The sequence below is a fragment of the Thalassophryne amazonica genome, chromosome 19 (assembly GCF_902500255.1).
Source record: "Thalassophryne amazonica chromosome 19, fThaAma1.1, whole genome shotgun sequence".
Classification (NCBI taxonomy): Eukaryota; Metazoa; Chordata; class Actinopteri; order Batrachoidiformes; family Batrachoididae; genus Thalassophryne; species Thalassophryne amazonica.
The window spans coordinates 31,349,019-31,367,650 of record NC_047121.1 but is presented as its reverse complement, the minus strand read 5'-3'; the positions used below and the strand labels follow the sequence as shown (position 1 = coordinate 31,367,650).

Sequence of the window (18,632 nt, the reverse complement as noted above, 5' to 3'; positions counted from 1 at the left end):
TTGTGTGAAATGAACTTAGGGAGGTGCAAATGAGGTGTATCATTTGCACTGGAGGGACTATCGGCTATGACACTTGGACCATTGGTATTGAGGACCCCAGTAACGGAATGAGGCCAACAGGACACTCCGTATCACCTGGCTGTAGCAGATAGATGGTTACTGTCAGGAGGTGGGGGTGGACTGGTTATGTAGTTGGGTGGTTGCGTATCATGACTCGGGGCAGTTCCATCACGTGGTGTGTGTGGTGTCAACAACACGGCATGCTCCAAGACCTGACCTGACCTGATCTCTATGTGCTGTGCACAGACTTACAAACAATAGGTGATCACATCACCTCCACCCTCCTCTGTCATTTAGTAGCGGTAATAAACTATCGGCACAATGTGTGGTTAATGCGTTGGAGAAGACGGCTGAAGACACAAAAGCATGCCAGCCGCTTGACCTTATGGTGCAGCTGAACACTGCGTCCTCTGTTGACATCTCACACTGATGTAACAATCCTGGAATGCAGAACGTCACACAACACATGGAATAAGGAAAACTTTTTTTCTCTTCTGCTTGATTTTTATCTTTGCTTCCCTGCAGTGTTCGCTCTTAATATCAGGCATCTCACTTCCTTTTTCCCCTAAAGTGACTTACAATAACACAAGAGATAAGCTTTATTTTTAACTGCAGTAAAAGAAACCAGACGTAACAGCGCTTTGACGCTGTAACAACGAAGAAAGAGAGAACAAAAGAGAGGAAGGAGATAGAGACATTCAGTGACATGCATTTTTGGAAGTGCAGCATGCAAAAATCTAAAAAAAAAAACAAAAAAAAAAACTTTTTTTCACATTGTCATTATGAGGTATTGTGTGTAGAATGTTGAAGGAAAAAAATCAATTTCATCCATTTTGGGAAAAGGCTGTAACAACAAAATGTGAAAAAGGGAAGCATTGTGAATTTTTTCTGGATGCACCGTAATTTTTGTTTTTGCTTTTTCAGCTATATCTGAAATGCATTTAATCAGCAAGTGTAATTGTGACATAAAAGCCAATTAACAAGTTATCCATCCATCCCTCCATCCATCCATCCATCCATCCATCGTCCATCCACCCACCTGCTTATTACAGTTCAGGGTTCTAGCCACGGGAGTCACCTAAATACTAAATTCAACCAATGCACTTCTTTTCCCATCCATTACGAAAATGCAGCACTGAGAGTTGGCTGCATGCCATCCCAGTATTCTTTTTTCTGCATTTTCCAGTGACACGTGGTCACATTGTTATGGAATCCAGCCTTATAACTGCAGCTCAGATGTGAATAGAATATAAAATACAGTGCCTTTTATCAATTTCCTGTTTAATGGCAAAAAATGCATCAGTTACTCATCATGTGCTCTGCCTCCTACACGGTTCAATGCTTTCATTTGCTGGGTGTTGGTGAGGAACATAGAAACAAGTGACGAATGTCCTGTTGTTTGTGAAGACAGGTTTACTGACCTTGACTTCATGAATGGTGCTGTGATCTTTGTGGAATCTTTGTGGATACCACAATTGAGAGCTAGGCAAGGTGTCTAGGTTCACCAGTGTTCTGGATCAAGATGAAGACTTCCATGACTCGGCCATCAGAAGTGTATCTGTATGTGGTGAAAGTGTTGAACTTGTAGAGACATTTGCGTATCTTGGCAGTGACATTTGTGTCTCTGGATACTCTGCCTTTGAGATCAAGACACAGCAGTCCAAGCCCTTATGGTCCTGATGGATCGGGTTTTAGGGCTCCTTCACACATAGTGCAAATTTGGTTGAATTGCGCATTAAGTGTGCATGAAGTAGGAATCATATGTAAACCATGTAATTTCGTAGCTGCTTCCAACGCCTCATACACCTGTTGCTGCAACTATTTGCGCAAACCAGCGGCTAAAAGACAGAATGTGCGCTGTGTGAGCCCCTCGAACCCTCTCACGGCAGGTGTCGGCCAAATTCCAGGTAACACACGAACATCTAACACCGCTTGCATGGCACTTAGAAAATATGTGGCCAGTCGCACTCTTGGCACGACAGCAGACTGCAGACAATCACTGTTGTACTCACAGTGAAATCTGTGTAAATGCCCCACGAGTGTGGCTTTGGTGTGTGCGCTGAACTGACAGAAGGTGTGGCTATGACAGAAGTGGCCGTGGAAATCTGTCATTCTGGACATCCCATCTGGACAGTACTGTGTTTGGATGGACATGGACTAACAACTGACCACTCTGACATACGTTGTCTGTTTGCTGTCATCAAGTGGACAAAAATAAAAGCATATATTGCTGTGGCGATGGACTGCAGCAACCGAGCGCGCGCGCATGACGCGCACATGGACAGGCTGCCCCCAGGTTGAAATACACCATCAGATCATAACACTCAGCAGGCAGTCTGACTGTCACGTCACCCATGTGAGCTCTGTTCCACATGACGCGGTGTCCTGCGGCACAAGACGCGCGTGTCGGCAAGATGCACACTGGCCAGCAGAACATGCGCCAGCAGATGTGGACATGAATGAGATGAGTGAACTGCTTCTCATTCATGTGATTTCATGGCTGTACATCAGTGACCATGGGTCATCTACAGAGGAACAGATGTATCATATTTGTATTGCCCACTTGATGAGAGGGATTCAATACAATGCGATGTTTTTATATGGTGCATCATTTTTATTTTTTTTTAAACTACATCCATGTGCTTCCTGATATAAGGCAGTCTTCAGCACCTTTTACAGGACAGTGATGGTAGCTCACTTGGTAAAGTTTCTGGCTGCAATCAGAGCTTTTGGAAGGTGCGGGTTCGAATCCCATGGGTGACGTTTTTTTTTTACCTGGGTGATGTGGTTACACATCGTGCAGCTGCTGGGGAAAAGCTACTGTGTTTCCGCGTGCACGGAACCATCACAGCATGTATTTTTTTATTTGTTATTTATTTTTTTCTTCACACCAGCTGCACGATGCGTACCACATCGTTCATCTGGTGGCACTGTGATCCCGCATGCACGAACTGTTGCACCGGCATCACGCACACCTGCCCATCGACGCGATGTTTCGTGGTGCGCACATACCAGCTGCTTCAACGGGTGTCACCCTGGAGTTGTACATATGTGTGAAGGAGCCTTTACTGTATGCTTGTGAGACTTGAACATCAACCAGTGACCTAAAGTGATGACCGGATGTCTTTGGTACGAAGTCTCTTTGGAGGATCCTTGAGTTCCTCCAGTATGATTTGTGCGAAATGAACTTAGGGAGGTGCAAATGAGGTGTATCATTTGCACTGGAGGGACTATCGGCTATGACACTTGGACCATTGGTATTGAGGACCCCAGTAATGGAATGAGGCCAACAGGACACTCCGTATCATCTGGCTGTAGCAGATAGATGGTTACTGTCAGGAGGTGGGGGTGGACTGGTTATGTAGTTGGGTGGTTGCGTATCATGACTCGGGGCAGTTCCATCACGTGGTGTGTGTGGTGTCAACAACACGGCATGCTCCAAGACCTGACCTGACCTGATCTCTATGTGCTGTGCACAGACTTACAAAACAAATAGGTGATCACATCACCTCCACCCTCCTCTGTCATTTAGTAGCGGTAATAAACTATCGGCACAATGTGTGGTTAATGCGTTGGAGAAGACGGCTGAAGACACAAAAGCATGCCAGCCGCTTGACCTTATGGTGCAGCTGAACACTGCGTCCTCTGTTGACATCTCACACTGATGTAACAATCCTGGAATGCAGAACGTCACACAACACATGGAATAAGGAAAACTTTTTTTCTCTTCTGCTTGATTTTTATCTTGCTTCCCTGCAGTGTTCGCTCTTAATATCAGGCATCTCACTTCCTTTTTCCCCTAAAGTGACTTACAATAACACAAGAGATAAGCTTTATTTTTTAACTGCAGTAAAAGAAACCAGACGTAACAGCGCTTTGACGCTGTAACAACGAAGAAAGAGAGAACAAAGAGAGGAAGGAGATAGAGACATTCAGTGACATGCATTTTTGGAAGTGCAGCATCCTTGTGCATTAACAAATCACAGCAATGCATTAAAAGCCCAATAAAATGATTATTGCTCGCTGACACGCCCTCCTCTCTCTGCACTCTTTGGAGAAAGGAACACAAAGTTCACCATGAGTTTAATCACTCAGCAAAGACAAGGCAGCTGTAATGACAATCAGTCATTTGGATAGCTGTGATGTAAAGCAGAGTACATGAACGTGCACACACAAACACATTTGCCTCTAAGGCGACAAAAGTTTCAGCAAAGACAGAGACACAGCAGCAAATAATTGAAACAATCCTTCAAATGGTGATACAAGCACAAATCTGGCACAAATATTCCTTAGACTTTACTCTTTGAAAAAACTGATTGGTCACTTGAATTTTTAATAGGTGCCAAGGAGAGGTCAATAATTACACAGGGGTCAAAATTTAACAATACTCCAAACATATAAATTATACCACATTATTTGTCTGATTATAAATATTCCAAAAAAGTATAGTTTTGACTCTCTGTGATTGAATGTTATGGAGTTATTGGTAAAAACTGTTATGTGCTGACGCGGGTCAGAGAACCGAACCAGCATCTGACAATGGCCCAGCGCTAAATAACCAGAAAGCGGTTCCAAGAAACAAATTTATTCCCCCTCATGTGCAAGAATTCGTGTACAACATAAGTATTCAGCTGTCTTGGCAAGGTGAAGGACGGCGCGCTCTCCAGCGCCCAAATGGATCAAAGCCCAGCACTTCTGGACTCAGATTCACCGCCGAACATCCCCCAGGTGGATACGACAAACTGACTCTGTGAAGGACGGAAAAGGTGAGGTAAGTCAACAGAGCTACAACAAATATCCTTCAGAGGCACACACTATCAGCAACACATTCAGGTCTGAATTTAAGCTTTATGTAAATGAGCAGCTTCTCACAACAGGTGGAGGATCATCAATCCGTACGCCACGGCAGTGAGAAGCAAACTGCACAATTCTCATCAATGTTCAAATATACTGCGTAACAAAACGCCAAATTACTATTAACGATTATTCAGACGATAATCACCTCTGATGTGTGCTGACAGCATGTGTCCCTCACCCGTCCTCCTTCACAGGCATGATGTGTCAAACCCTGGCGCGGTCCTCAGCGTCTCACAACCGAACGTCACAAGGTCGAGTTCCCCGGCAATTCTGCTCAAATCACTCATGGCTTAAATGCAGAACGCCATCTCATTATCTGCTTCAGCTGAAAGTCTTTAAGTCTGCACGTGAGCATCATCCACAGGTGCTGCAAGTTGTTAGGCCTGCACGTGAACATCCTCCACAGGTGCAGCCAATAGTTCTGATGAGGGTGAAGGACTCTTCCGCCAGCACCTTCTCCACAGAAAAAACAGTTTGCATACCACCTGGAGAGCAAAGAAAAGAAAACAGCACCAAAAATGTCCAGCCAAACCCCCCAACACACAACAAAAACAGCAAGAATGGTGACAAAAGTCAATTTTAGTTTCTACAGGCATGGGCACAATTTGGTGGGGGATAGGGGGGACATGTCCCCCCCACCTTTTCAACGGGGGGACGGAATATTGGATGTCATCCCCACCTTCTGACATATATGTGTGTACTTGAAAACATGCTATGCCAGTCTTATGTGCAAACCATGTCAGTCTTATGTGCAAAACCAGTCGGAATAGGTTGTTTTCTGCAAGTTTGTATTTTTAGCAGCAATGACTGTTTACAACACCTGTTCTTGTTTGTCACATTCTGAATTTTCTGGGACTGGCATTGCCCAGATTTGAAACCAAAAATAGTTGCTCTAGGACTAGTGTCTACACATAAGTATCAATGGAACATAATGCTAATTTACTAAATTCTGACCTCAGAAAGCCCATCTGCAATTATTGCTTGATCTCCAAAATCAGTCTGTGCAAGCGAAATTAAGTTCATTATGAGTGTTGTCATTATTTACACCAGAATGTAATAAAATCAATGCTGGCTATTCTCAGAATCAAAGTACTTATATCCCAGTTTCAAATTGCATAAGTCAAATAGTGTCCACTTTATGGTCTTCTCAAAAACATTATAATTACTGTTCTGGATGCTCAGAAGGCAATCTGAGCTTATCTAGAAACTGTTGGCTTCTGGGGCCTAAAGTGGCCCCCAGACCTCCGGCCTATGGGCTTTGGCCCTGCAGGCCTCACACTTTGTCCCCCCAATTTCTAGTTCTAAATTGCGCCCTTGTCTACAGGAGTCAAAAAGTTGCATCAATTTGCTAAAAAGTGGTGCAAATTATGGGTTGAGCTAATAGAATTAATAAATGGTTCGATTGTGTTGAATGTTTGGTCTCCAACATAAAAGTTAAACAATGTCAATGTCCATTGGATTGTATGACATGTGTCATATGTTACCCCCGTAACATGATAACTAAGCATGACACTTGATGCAAACTATTCCTTTTTAAAACCATATTAACCAATAATTTGCATCACTTTTTACCTAAATTGAAACACTTTTAACTTTTGACCACTGTATAAGCTGAAATTGACCTTTGTCACCATTCTTTTATTTTGTTTGGTGACTCAATAACTTCTGATTTTTGCTTGTTTGTCATCTCACTTTAAATCTGCTGTGAAACCTTGGAGTAATATTTGATGGTACTTTAAGATTTGATAAACAGATTGACATTGTGGTTAGAACAAGTTTTTATCAACAGCGTCTTAACCAAAGTGAAGCCTTTTTTAAATTGCATAGACCTTGAGAAACTATTCATGCTTTTATAAGCTTAAAATAGACTATTGTAATGCCTTTATTTTGGAGTTTCCCAGCACTATCTCAGTCATCTTCAACTGGTGCAAAATGCAGCAGCCCGTTTTTAAACAATACATCGCATTGTCAGCACATCACACAGGTGCTTTATTCTTTGCATTGGCTTCCTGTTTATTTAGAGTTGATTTTAAAATTTTACTGTTTCTTTTAAAGCCCTAAACAGCCTTGCCCCTTAGTATCTGTCCGAACTTCTGAATGTTCACACTCAGACCGAGTTTTGAGGTCCACCAATCAGCTGCTACTGAAAGTCCCCAGAACCAAGTCCAAGCACTGGGGGGACCGGGCCTTCTCTGTTTCTGGGCCCAGACTCTGGAATAAACTGCCCCCTGGTATGCGTTCTATAACTGATGTTGGTCTTTTTAAGTCAAGGCTCAAAACTTATTTATTCAGGTTGCTCTTAACACTGAGTAGCACGCTGACACTTTACCTTCTATTGTGTTTTCTTGTTCTTCTTGTTATAAAGGGCTCTATAATAAACATTGATTGATTGATTCTTGCTGTTTTTGCCGCATAACTCCATAACATTCATTTACAGATAGTCCAAACTATACCTTTTTGGAATCTTTGGATCAGACAAATAATGTGATATAGTTTTCAATGTGATTGGAGTATCTTTTAATTTTGACCCCTGTGTAATTGTTCAATTGACCCCTACATGGCTGCTTACTGAAAAGTCAAGTGGCCAATCACTTTTTTCAAAAGAGTAAAGTCAAATGAGTACTTGTGCCGAATTTGTGCTTGTATCACCATTTGCAGATTCCTCTGTAAATATTCTGTTATCTGCTGCACTAACAGCAGGCTCGGTACAACAGAGAGGAAAAATGTTAATTATGATGGCATTACAGTTACAGTAAATGGAATTAGAATTTATGCATATTCATTATTATGTAACGGCTGAGTCGATCCTTGTCATTTGATTGGTGGTTGTATGTCACATGATATTGATCATTCAGCCCATTTGCCATTATGCTCCATTTAGCGTGCAAATTTGGTTCCATTTAGTGTGCAAATTTGGTTCCATATGATTTGTACCATAGCACTGCGCACGCACATGAGGGCCCCATCACACATAACACAAAAGATGTAGAAAACCGGAAGACAATCCGCAAACCAAGAACGAAATGGAGAACCATGAACATTACACCTGCTGTCGGAGGAACGCACGATCGCACAGGCATGCACGGTACACGCTCGTGCGCGTGCATGAACACAGTGCAAGCAATTGGAGCATGTTGAACCACATTCTCCAACTGCGCAAGTTAAAAGGTTCAAGTAGAAAATCTGCCTAAAGTCTGTTTCTATGACAGTCCATCCAATATCCAATTTCCCTCCACCCAGACCTCTCTGTGTCTCTCTGTAGGACCACACACGAGTAGTCAGCCCCATCATCGATGTCATCAGCCTGGATAACTTTGCCTACTTGGCTGCCTCTGCTGATTTAAGAGGAGGTCAGGACACAAGAAATAAATCTCGCACAGCAACAGCTGCAGTTGATTGAATCCTGTTTCTCCAACCAATCACAGCAATTCAGAAGACATTTGTCTCTGTCTGTCTTCCTGTCTGCCTGTCTCAGGATTTGATTGGAGTCTCCACTTCAAATGGGAACAAATTCCACTGGAGCAGAAAATGGCAAGAAGTGACCCCACCCAGCCAATCAGGTCTGTCTAATAAGTGCATCTGTGTATTTATTTCTCTGTTGTGACAACTAATACATCCTGACAAATAACGGTTTGGATTAGGAAAGTTGACTTAGTCTCACATTACAGTATTACCTCAGTCAAGGAGGTTATGTTTTTCAGTCGCGTCCATTTGTTTGTTTGTTGGTTGGATTTTTAGGCAGGATTACTCAAAAAATCCTCAACAGATTTCAATGAAATTTTTACCAGGGTGTATCTGGCCTAACTTAGAAGTCATTAAATTTTGTTAATGATCCGGAACATGATCCGGATCCAGTAATTTTTTAAGGATTCTTTATCATTGCAGGATTGGGCCAATTTCAACATTTTTGCATCTAACTTCATGAAGACGGGTCACAAAGGCTGAACAAAAATTAAGTTACGACACAACAATAATTAGCATTTGTTTCTCCTCATTGAATAAACTTATTAGAAAAAAAAAATCTTGTGTAGTTCATGCAGTTTCTCTTTATGATTACATTTGCTGAAGATCTAAGGGTTTAACCCTCTGGGGCGACGCCGTTGTATACAACGGCTGAGACCAAACTTTACTAAATTATAAATAACCTTTTATGATATGAGATAGAAACTTACTCTTTTTTTTTTACTTAAGTTAACTCTGTGGACTTTCGAGCCACCGTCCACCATCTTTGTACTCCTCATAGAAGCTATGTGATGATGTGAGCAATGTGAGTGTCCAATCGGAATTGGTTCACCGTCACATGGTTTTCCCAAAATCCAATCGTAGGCCAGATTCACCTCACGTGACACACCAAAGATTGTTTTTAGGAGTGATGTGTACTAGTTTATTATAGTTTTGCTGTGTGTTTTGTGAATAAAATGTGTGTGGAAAATTATTTTTTCCGCTTTACTTTTTCCTTTCTTATTTCTGATTAAAACCTTTATTATACCTTATAAAACACAAACTATAGCATATATAATTTTGAAAGTCAGGTTGTCCTGAAAAAAGAGACATAAAACTTGATTGATTGTGGATGCAGGGAGAGCTGTTAACAGCAATAATAAAACATTTATGCCAGGCGCGTAAACTGTCCAAAAAATGCCCTCATACCCCAGAGGGTTAACCACTGAATCTGAAACATGATGGTAGAATGCGTGAAACGACGTGGAATAAGTCTCTTTGCCAAAGGGTATTCCATGTGACGTCAGTGACCCTATGGCCTTGGCGGAGGTTTGCGCTCTCCGAGTGCTTCTAGTTAAAAATTGAAATCGTGTGAAGCAAATCAAAGTCTTTTGATTTGTTTCTCACAGGAATATGTTTTGTTTCATAGCATCTTTGTGTTGAAATAAACAATAATGATGTTAGTTTCATTGTTGTTCTAAGCTAAATGAGGATTTAAAAATTTAATCTTCAGAGTGATAAAAGGTTTTAAAATACTCCTAGATACTCTTGAAATGTATTATTGTGAATCCAGACAGAATTTGACAATTAAGAAGATGCTAAGTATTTGCCGAATACTTAACGATCACCTGTCTGTCTTGTGCATTCTGCAGGACACCTGTCATTGCTGGTGGAATCTTTGTTATGGACAAGAGTTGGTTCACCCACCTGGGCCAGTACGACACCCACATGGACATCTGGGGAGGAGAAAACTTTGGTGAATGCAGTGATATTCTTTTTACTTTTGAAGGGATTTATTATTATAATATCCACAGATCTGTTAAAAAGTAGTTTTTTGTTCTTTTTAGTGGGGTGGGGGGCATCTTTGAATGCATCAACCAAATTCACTGTATTTATTAAAGACACTTGCTTTCAAGCATAATTATTGCATGTAGGGATGCAAAGCGTCAGCATCCTCTTTCATGTCAAACCAGCTACATGATACCTACATGTTGCATCCTTTTCTATTAATTTCCTATAAGTGCCCTAGTTTGACAAATTAAACACTTTATCCTGCCCATGGCAACCGGCAGCAATAAGATTTTGAGTTTATTCAATGTAAAAAGATGTTAAATAAACTGAAAACATCTGTGCAGACTTTTCCATTGAGTTACGATTTCTGAACTTTTGTTTTAACAGTGTAGTGAAATCAAGTAACTGGGCAGCATCATGTTGCTATCCAAGGAACACAATTTAGCAAAATATCGTCATATTTCTAAAATTGTTCCACTCTTCCATCTTGACAAACTTTGAGCTAAAGCATGGGAAAGTATCAGGAAACAAACACACACACACACCCATTAACCAAGCGTGGCTAAGTGTAAATCGTCACTAATCTAATGCTACAGGAAGCGTGTGCCATCAAAAAAACCTTGATGTTGATGTCACAGTACATACTGGGTCGAGTTTTTGTATATGCGATAGGGAGAATTGCTCACAACAAGCTAGCAGGCCTCGCATGGAGAGTTGGTGTGTAGTGGGGAGGCTAGGTTAGCCTGCTCCTTTACACATTAATTTAACAGTTTTGTGAAACACATGCATTTTTGCTGTCTTCTATTGCCTTACAACTAAGTGCAATATTATTTTGTTATTGTATTTTTGTAGGATGAAGCTTTAATGAAAAAGAAAAACCCCACATATAACTATGGCAGTGGCCTCCATTTTAGCCCTTTACACCCCTGTCAGACCTTGACGATTAAGTCAGCGTATCCCGACTGTATTAAATACGCTGGCGTACATCTAAGAAGTTATGGATACGTTTTGTATAAGTTAAGAGCACATTGAAGCACACTGGTATACGTTGTAATATGGCAATTACATCGAAAAATTTTGGGCATGCACAATATTTTTGACATATGACAGAGTATGGCTCATATGTCACGAAGTTGTATGTAAGTTATGCGATTGTTAACACACGAAATCGAAATACATCCATTGATGCTGTCCATTGATTGGCTGAACAATTGAAAGCTCCAGTCCTCATGCGAACAGTTCAAATTGTTTCAAATATTAAAACCATCCATAAACGAAGTAAATATAAAGTCTTAATCTTGCTTGTTTCAGTCCGATTCATCATCACATCCTGACAAAAAAAACTTATCCACATAAAGCATCCTGATTTTGGAAAACAACATCAGAAAATACTTTAGTTTCTTGTCATGGCTGGAGAAACGTAGCATTTTAAAAGAACTCCTTCTGTGTTTTGTTTGCTCTCTGTGCATTTTTTCAGCCTGAACCAGAGAACGCCGGCTCTTTGAGTACAAGAAGAAAATTTACTTATTTTAAAAGTTGAAAGAGTCACAGTGCCTCATTCATTCATGTTAACATTTACCACAGGCATTCCGCTGTTCTCCTTGAATTGCTGGCTGTCTGAGTGGTGTCCAAAAAATGAGGTGGGCTTCATAGATAATTGGCAAAGCTTCTGGGGAAAACCTGGTCTTGTTAGGAGAGACGGCATCCATCCCACTTTGGATGGAGCAGCTCTCATTTCTAGAAATCTGGCCAATTTTCTTAAATCCTCCAAACCGTGACTATCCAGGGTTGGGACCAGGAAGCAGAGTTGTAGTCTTACACACCTCTCTGCAGCTTCTCTCCCCCTGCCATCCCCTCATTACCCCATCCCCGTAGAGACGGTGCCTGCTCCCAGACCACCAACAACCAGCAAAAATCTATTTAAGCATAAAAATTCAAAAAGAAAAATAATATAGCACCTTCAACTGCACCACAGACTAAAACAGTTAAATGTGGTCTATTAAACATTAGGTCTCTCTCTTCTAATCCCTGTTGGTAAATGATATAATAATTGATCAACATATTGATTATTCTGCCTAACAGAAACCTGGTTACAGCAGGATGAATATGTTAGTTTAAATGAGTCAACACCCCGAGTCACACTAACTGTCAGAATGCTCGTAGCACGGGCCGAGGAGGAGGATTAGCAGCAATCTTCCATTCCAGCTTATTAATTAATCAAAAACCCAGACAGAGCTTTAATTCATTTGAAAGCTTGTCTCTTAGTCTTGTCCATCCAAATTGGAAGTCCCAAAAACCAGTTTTATTTGTTATTATCTATCGTCCACCTGGTCGTTACTGTGAGTTTCTCTGTGAATTTTCAGATCTTTTGTCTGACTTAGTGCTTAGCTCAGATAAGATAATTATAGTGGGCGATTTTAACATCCACACAGATGCTGAGAATGACAGCCTCAACACTGCATTTAATCTATTATTAGACTCTATTGGCTTTGCTCAAAAAGTAAATGAGTCCACCCACCACTTTAATCATATCTTAGATCTTGTTCTGACTTATGGTATGGAAATAGAAGACTTAACAGTATTCCCTGAAAACTCCCTTCTGTCTGATCATTTCTTAAAAACATTTACATTTACTCTGATGGACTACCCAGCAGTGGGAATAAGTTTCATTACACAGAAGTCTTTCAGAAAGCGCTGTAACTAGGTTTAAGGATATGATTCCTTCTTTAGGTTCTCTAATGCCATATACCAACACAGTGCAGAGTAGCTACCTAACTCTGTAAGGGAGATAGAGTATCTCGTCAATAGTTTTACATCCTCATTGAAAGACAACTTTGGATGCTGTAGTCCTCTGAAAAAGAGAGCTTTAAATCAGAAGTGCCTGACCGCCGTGGTATAACTCAGAAACTCGCAGCTTAAAGCAATAACCCGTAAGTTGGAGAGGAAATGGCGTCTCACTAATTTAGAAGATCTTCACTTAGCCTGGAAAAAGAGTCTGTTGCTCTATAAAAAAAGCCCTCCGTAAAGCTAGGACATCTTTCTACTCATCACTATTGAAGAAAATAAGAACAACCCCAGGTTTCTTTTCAGCACTGTAGCCAGGCTGACAAAGAGTCAGAGCTCTATTGAGCTGAGTATTCCATTAACTTTAACTAGTAATGACTTCATGACTTTCTTTGCTAACAAAATTTTAACTATTAGAGAAAAAATTACTCATAACCATCCCAAAGACGTATCGTTATCTTTGGCTGCTTCAGTGATGCCGGTATTTGGTTAGACTCTTTCTCCTCCGATTGTTCTGTCTGAGTTATTTTCATTAGTTACTTCATCCAAACCATCACATGTTTATTAGACCCCATTCCTACCAGGCTGCTCAAGGAAGCCCTACCATTATTTAATGCTTCGATCTTAAATATGATCAATCTATCTTTGTTAGTTGGCTATGTACCCAGGCTTTTAAGGTGGCAGTAATTAAACCATTACTTAAAAGCCATCACTTGACCCAGCTATCTTAGCTAATTATAGGCCAATCTCCAACCTTCCTTTTCTCTCAAAAATTCTTGAAAGGGTAGTTGTAAAACAGCTAACTGATCATCTGCAGAGGAATGGTCTATTTGAAGAGTTTCAGTCAGGTTTTAGAATTCATCATAGTACAGAAACAGCATTAGTGAAGGTTACAAATGATCTTCTTATGGCCTCGGACAGTGGACTCGTCTCTGTGCTTGTTCTGTTGGACCTCAGTGCTGCTTTTGATACTGTTGACCATAAAATTTTATTACAGAGATTAGAGCATGCCATAGGTATTAAAGGCACTGCGCTGCGGTGGTTTGAATCATATTTGTCTAATAGATTACAATTTGTTCATGTAACTGGGGAATCTTCTTCACAGACTAAAGTTAATTATGGAGTTCCACAAGGTTCTGTGCTAGGACCAATTTTATTCACTTTATACATGCTTCCCTTAGGCAGTATTATTAGACGGTATTGCTTAAATTTTCATTGTTACGCAGATGATACCCAGCTTTATCTATCCATGAAGCCAGAGGACACACCAATTAGCTAAACTGCAGGATTGTCTTACAGACATAAAGACATGGATGACCTCTAATTTCCTGCTTTTAAACTCAGATAAAACTGAAGTTATTGTACTTGGCCCCACAAATCTTAGAAACATGGTGTCTAACCAGATCCTTACTCTGGATGGCATTACCCTGACCTCTAGTAATACTGTGAGAAATCTTGGAGTCATTTTTGATCAGGATATGTCATTCAAAGCGCATATTAAAAAATATGTAGGACTGCTTTTTTGCATTTACGCAATATCTCTAAAATCAGAAAGGTCTTGTCTCAGAGTGGCTGAAAAACTAATTCATGCATTTATTTCCTCTAGGCTGGACTATTGTATTCATTATTATCAGGTTGTCCTAAAAGTTCCCTAAAAAGCCTTCAGTTAATTCAAAATGCTGCAGCTAGAGTACTGACGGGGACTAGAAGGAGAGAGCATATCTCACCCATATTGGCCTCTCTTCATTGGCTTCCTGTTAATTCTAGAATAGAATTTAAAATTCTTCTTCTTACTTATAAGGTTTTGAATAATCAGGTCCATCTTATCTTAGGGACCTCGTAGTACCATATCACCCCAATAGAGCGCTTCGCTCTCAGACTGCAGGCTTACTTGTAGTTCCTAGGGTTTGTAAGAGTAGAATGGGAGGCAGAGCCTTCAGCTTTCAGGCTCCTCTCCTGTGGAACCAGCTCCCAATTCAGATCAGGGAGACAGACACCCTCTCTACTTTTAAGATTAGGCTTAAAACTTTCCTTTTTGCTAAAGCTTATAGTTAGGGCTGGATCAGGTGACCCTGAACCATCCCTTAGTTATGCTGCTATAGACGTAGACTGCTGGGGGGTTCCCATGATGCACTGTTTCTTTCTCTTTTTGCTCTGTATGCACCACTCTGCATTTAATCATTAGTGATCGATCTCTGCTCCCCTCCACAGCATGTCTTTTTCCTGGTTCTCTCCCTCAGCCCCAACCAGTCCCAGCAGAAGACTGCCCCTCCCTGAGCCTGGTTCTGCTGGAGGTTTCTTCCTGTTAAAAGGGAGTTTTTCCTTCCCACTGTAGCCAAGTGCTTGCTCACAGGGGTCGTTTTGACCGTTGGGGTTTTACATAATTATTGTATGGCCTTGCCTTACAAATAAAGCGCCTTGGGGCAACTGTTTGTTGTGATTTGGCGCTATATAAAAAAAATTGATTGATTGATTGATTGATTCTGCACGCGATGAAAATAAATCCCATGATCCACCAAGACAAAAATTAAATTAAATTAAAAAATATTAAATTACTTTTTTTGGCCTCTAGCAGCCATCTGCTCTATGTAAGCCTGATGCTGTCAGATCTCAGAGGCTAAGCAGTGTGGGGCCTGGTTAGTACTTGGTTGGGGGACCTCTTCAGAACACCAGGGGCTGGTGTGTTTCTCCAGGTAAAACTGTAGTTGCGTCAGGATGGGCATCTGGCGTAAAACTTGTGCCAAATACGAATGTGGATCTGGCTATATCCGCTGAGGCGACCCCAAACAAATGGGAGCAGCTGAATGGACAACAACGACAACTTTTTTGGCCTCTGTATGGAGGGGAAAGGCCACGTGACACCATACGCATACTCAGTGATGTGCTCATCAATATTTACGTGTTCCGCCTGCCAGACAAAAGGGTTCTGCCAGCAGTTGTAATGCAAACTAAGCCAGACTTAACCGTTGCGACCCCTACCATACCGTGCTGTACCGACCCAGACTGCTTGGTGGAAACGGGGCTGTCAGCAGTTGGCTAAATCGTCAAGGTGTGACAGCTGCATAACTTATTCAACTTATCCAGCGTATTCGGCGCATTTTTCATACGTCGGCATACTCTGGGTAAAACGTCAAGGTGTGACAGGGCCCTTACCTTTGTCTTCTTGAAGGTCAGCACAAGCAGAGAAATGTTTGATTTTTGAAATAGCAAAAACTATTAAGAAAAGTTGTTTTGAGTTACTTTTAATAGATATACAGGGTGTACACAAAAACACTAATTGGTTTCAAATATTATAATACAAACGTTACTGAACAATTTTACAATTTTGAAGAGAAGAAGAAGAATCTGCAAAAGAGAAAAAAACTTGAGTTACTGCAACTGTAGATACCAAATAAATAAAACTCACTGAATTTGATCAGTTAAATTGCCTTCTCTGGTCACTGTGAAATTTTTCCAGTACGTAATGTGCTGCCGCCCACAGGCAGTCAGACTGGGCACACATCTATCCTCCAGTCTGTCAGCACCGGCGCACCACAAGGCTGCGTGCTAAGTCTGCTGCTTTATTCCATCTATACATATGACTGTATTCCCACCCATCCTTCAAACAATCATAAAATTTGCAGATGACACTACTGTGGTGGGACAGATCTTCAACGGCAATGAGGTAGCCTACAGAGATGAAGTTGGAAGGCTAGCTGAATGGTGCACAGAAAATAATTTGACCCTGAATGTCAGAAAAAAGAGATCATAGTTGACTTCAGCAGGCATAAGGATGACCCCTCCCCTTTAACCATTAAAGGTGAGGTAGTAGAGAGGGTCTCTTGTTTTAAGTTTCTGGGCACCTGGATCACTGAGGATCTTAAATGGGAAGTAAACACATCTGTTGTAGTCAAAAAGGCGCACCAGAGGCTTTATTTTTTATGAACACTTAGAAGAAACAACCTGTCGGCTGAGCTGCTCAAGGCCTTTTATCACTGCTACATCGAGAGTGTTTTAACCTATTGCATTACAGCATGGTTTGCAAACTGCTCTGAAAACAACAAGAAATCCATCAGACAAGTCATAAGAACGGCAGAAAAGATCACTGGTCTCCCTCTGCCCTCATTGGATGATATATTTAGGACTCGCTGCCTCCACCGAGCAAGCAGTATTCTGCAGGACGGAACACCACCCCTCACACCACCTTTTTCCTTGCTCCCATCCGGCAGGCATTATCGGACCTTCAAAGCCCACACCACAAGGCTAAAGAACAGCTTCTTTCCTAGAGCTAATACAGAACTAAACAGACATGCCCAAGCTCTAGTCAGAATAATTGCATTGTTCTAATTAAAAAAGGGGGGGACATGTGCAATATTTGTTTTAACTGTTTTTAACCTTTAGGTATATTTCATTTCATTTCATTTAGCACACAATCAAGTCACAAATTACAAAAAATAATAAAAAAAATATACAAACATATATATGTAAACAAAATACAGTGTGAGAATACATGTGCAGGGGAGAGGTAGAAGCCAAGGGTTTATCGAAGACCTCTCCCAACAAAAACAAAAATGGCAACAATAGACAAAACAATTATATCAGTTCATAATATGTAAAAGATGTAATCAATCAAAACCAAGCAGTAAATTAACATTATAAATACTCATGTAGGAGCTTTAATTTTAATCGACTTTTGTATCTGTTTAAGGTGATGGTTGGATTTAAAAGATGTACTGTATTATTCCAAGATTTGACACCATGAAATCTGATGTGACGCTGATAACGAGTTGTTTTATGCGAAAATAAATGCAAATATGAAGTCTGCCTTGTTGGATAATTATGAATTTGATGGTTATGCAGAAATAATATTTAATAAAAAAAAGGCCAGCTAGTATCATGAAGTGCTCTAAAGACAATATACAAGTCATGAAAATATTTATATGATAGATATTTAAGAGCTGCAATTTGAAAAACAAAGTTGCACTTGAAGCACAAGGTTTCAAAAAGAAGCTACACGAACGATTTTTTTTTCTGCAAAAGAAAGATTTTTTTATATAAGTTGCAATTTATTATTATTGTTATTATTATTATTATTATTAGCTATTTAAGGGTTTTTATTAAAGTTGGGAATTTTTATTGATGTTTTAGAGGGATATGTGCATATGGGACATGTGCAGTATGGGATAAGTGCAATATGACAATGTGGGATCAGTGCAATACAAGTTATGTTGTCTCTGAGCTTGCCCCCCCCCCCCCCCTTCTCTGTTGCTCAACCATAATAAAACTTTTACAACTCATATTTAAAGGGGAAGTCCATCATGTACAGTACAATTGCACAACTGCAACGAAGCAAATCAAAACCCCCAGTTTTCACCCCTGTGTCTGTTTTGAAACAATTTTTAAAACTGGTCAAATGTTACATCATCGAACATGAAACTATGCATAATTTCAAAATAAAATCACTCCTTTAGAAAGCTTTGAGAGCGTTGTGTTACACTTGAACAGATGAACACTAAAGTTACTTTCTTCACTGGTAGTGTTAGAGAGAACCAGGCACAGACCGTTACATCATAGTGTTCAAGTGGGTCAAAAAGCCTTTGGGTACTTTAAGGTCAAAATGTGGTCCCTGTCCATGGCGAAGAGTTGTTTCATTGAGATACAGAGTTCAAAGTGACATTTAAGGTCAGTTTTCAATTAGAATGTAAGCAAATAGAGACTGA

General features: G+C 40.6%; 1 protein-coding gene across 1 annotated transcript in view; it reads left to right on the top strand.

Annotated features, from left to right (window-relative positions):
* galnt16 (UDP-N-acetyl-alpha-D-galactosamine:polypeptide N-acetylgalactosaminyltransferase 16) overlaps positions 1-18,632 on the top strand; it is a 160,923-nt gene that overhangs the window by 94,174 nt on the left and 48,117 nt on the right. The window contains exons 7-9 of the mRNA XM_034194931.1: positions 8,180-8,267; positions 8,393-8,477; positions 10,011-10,114. Coding sequence (XP_034050822.1) covers positions 8,180-8,267; positions 8,393-8,477; positions 10,011-10,114 — 277 coding nt within the window. The remainder of the gene's footprint in view (positions 1-8,179; positions 8,268-8,392; positions 8,478-10,010; positions 10,115-18,632) is intronic.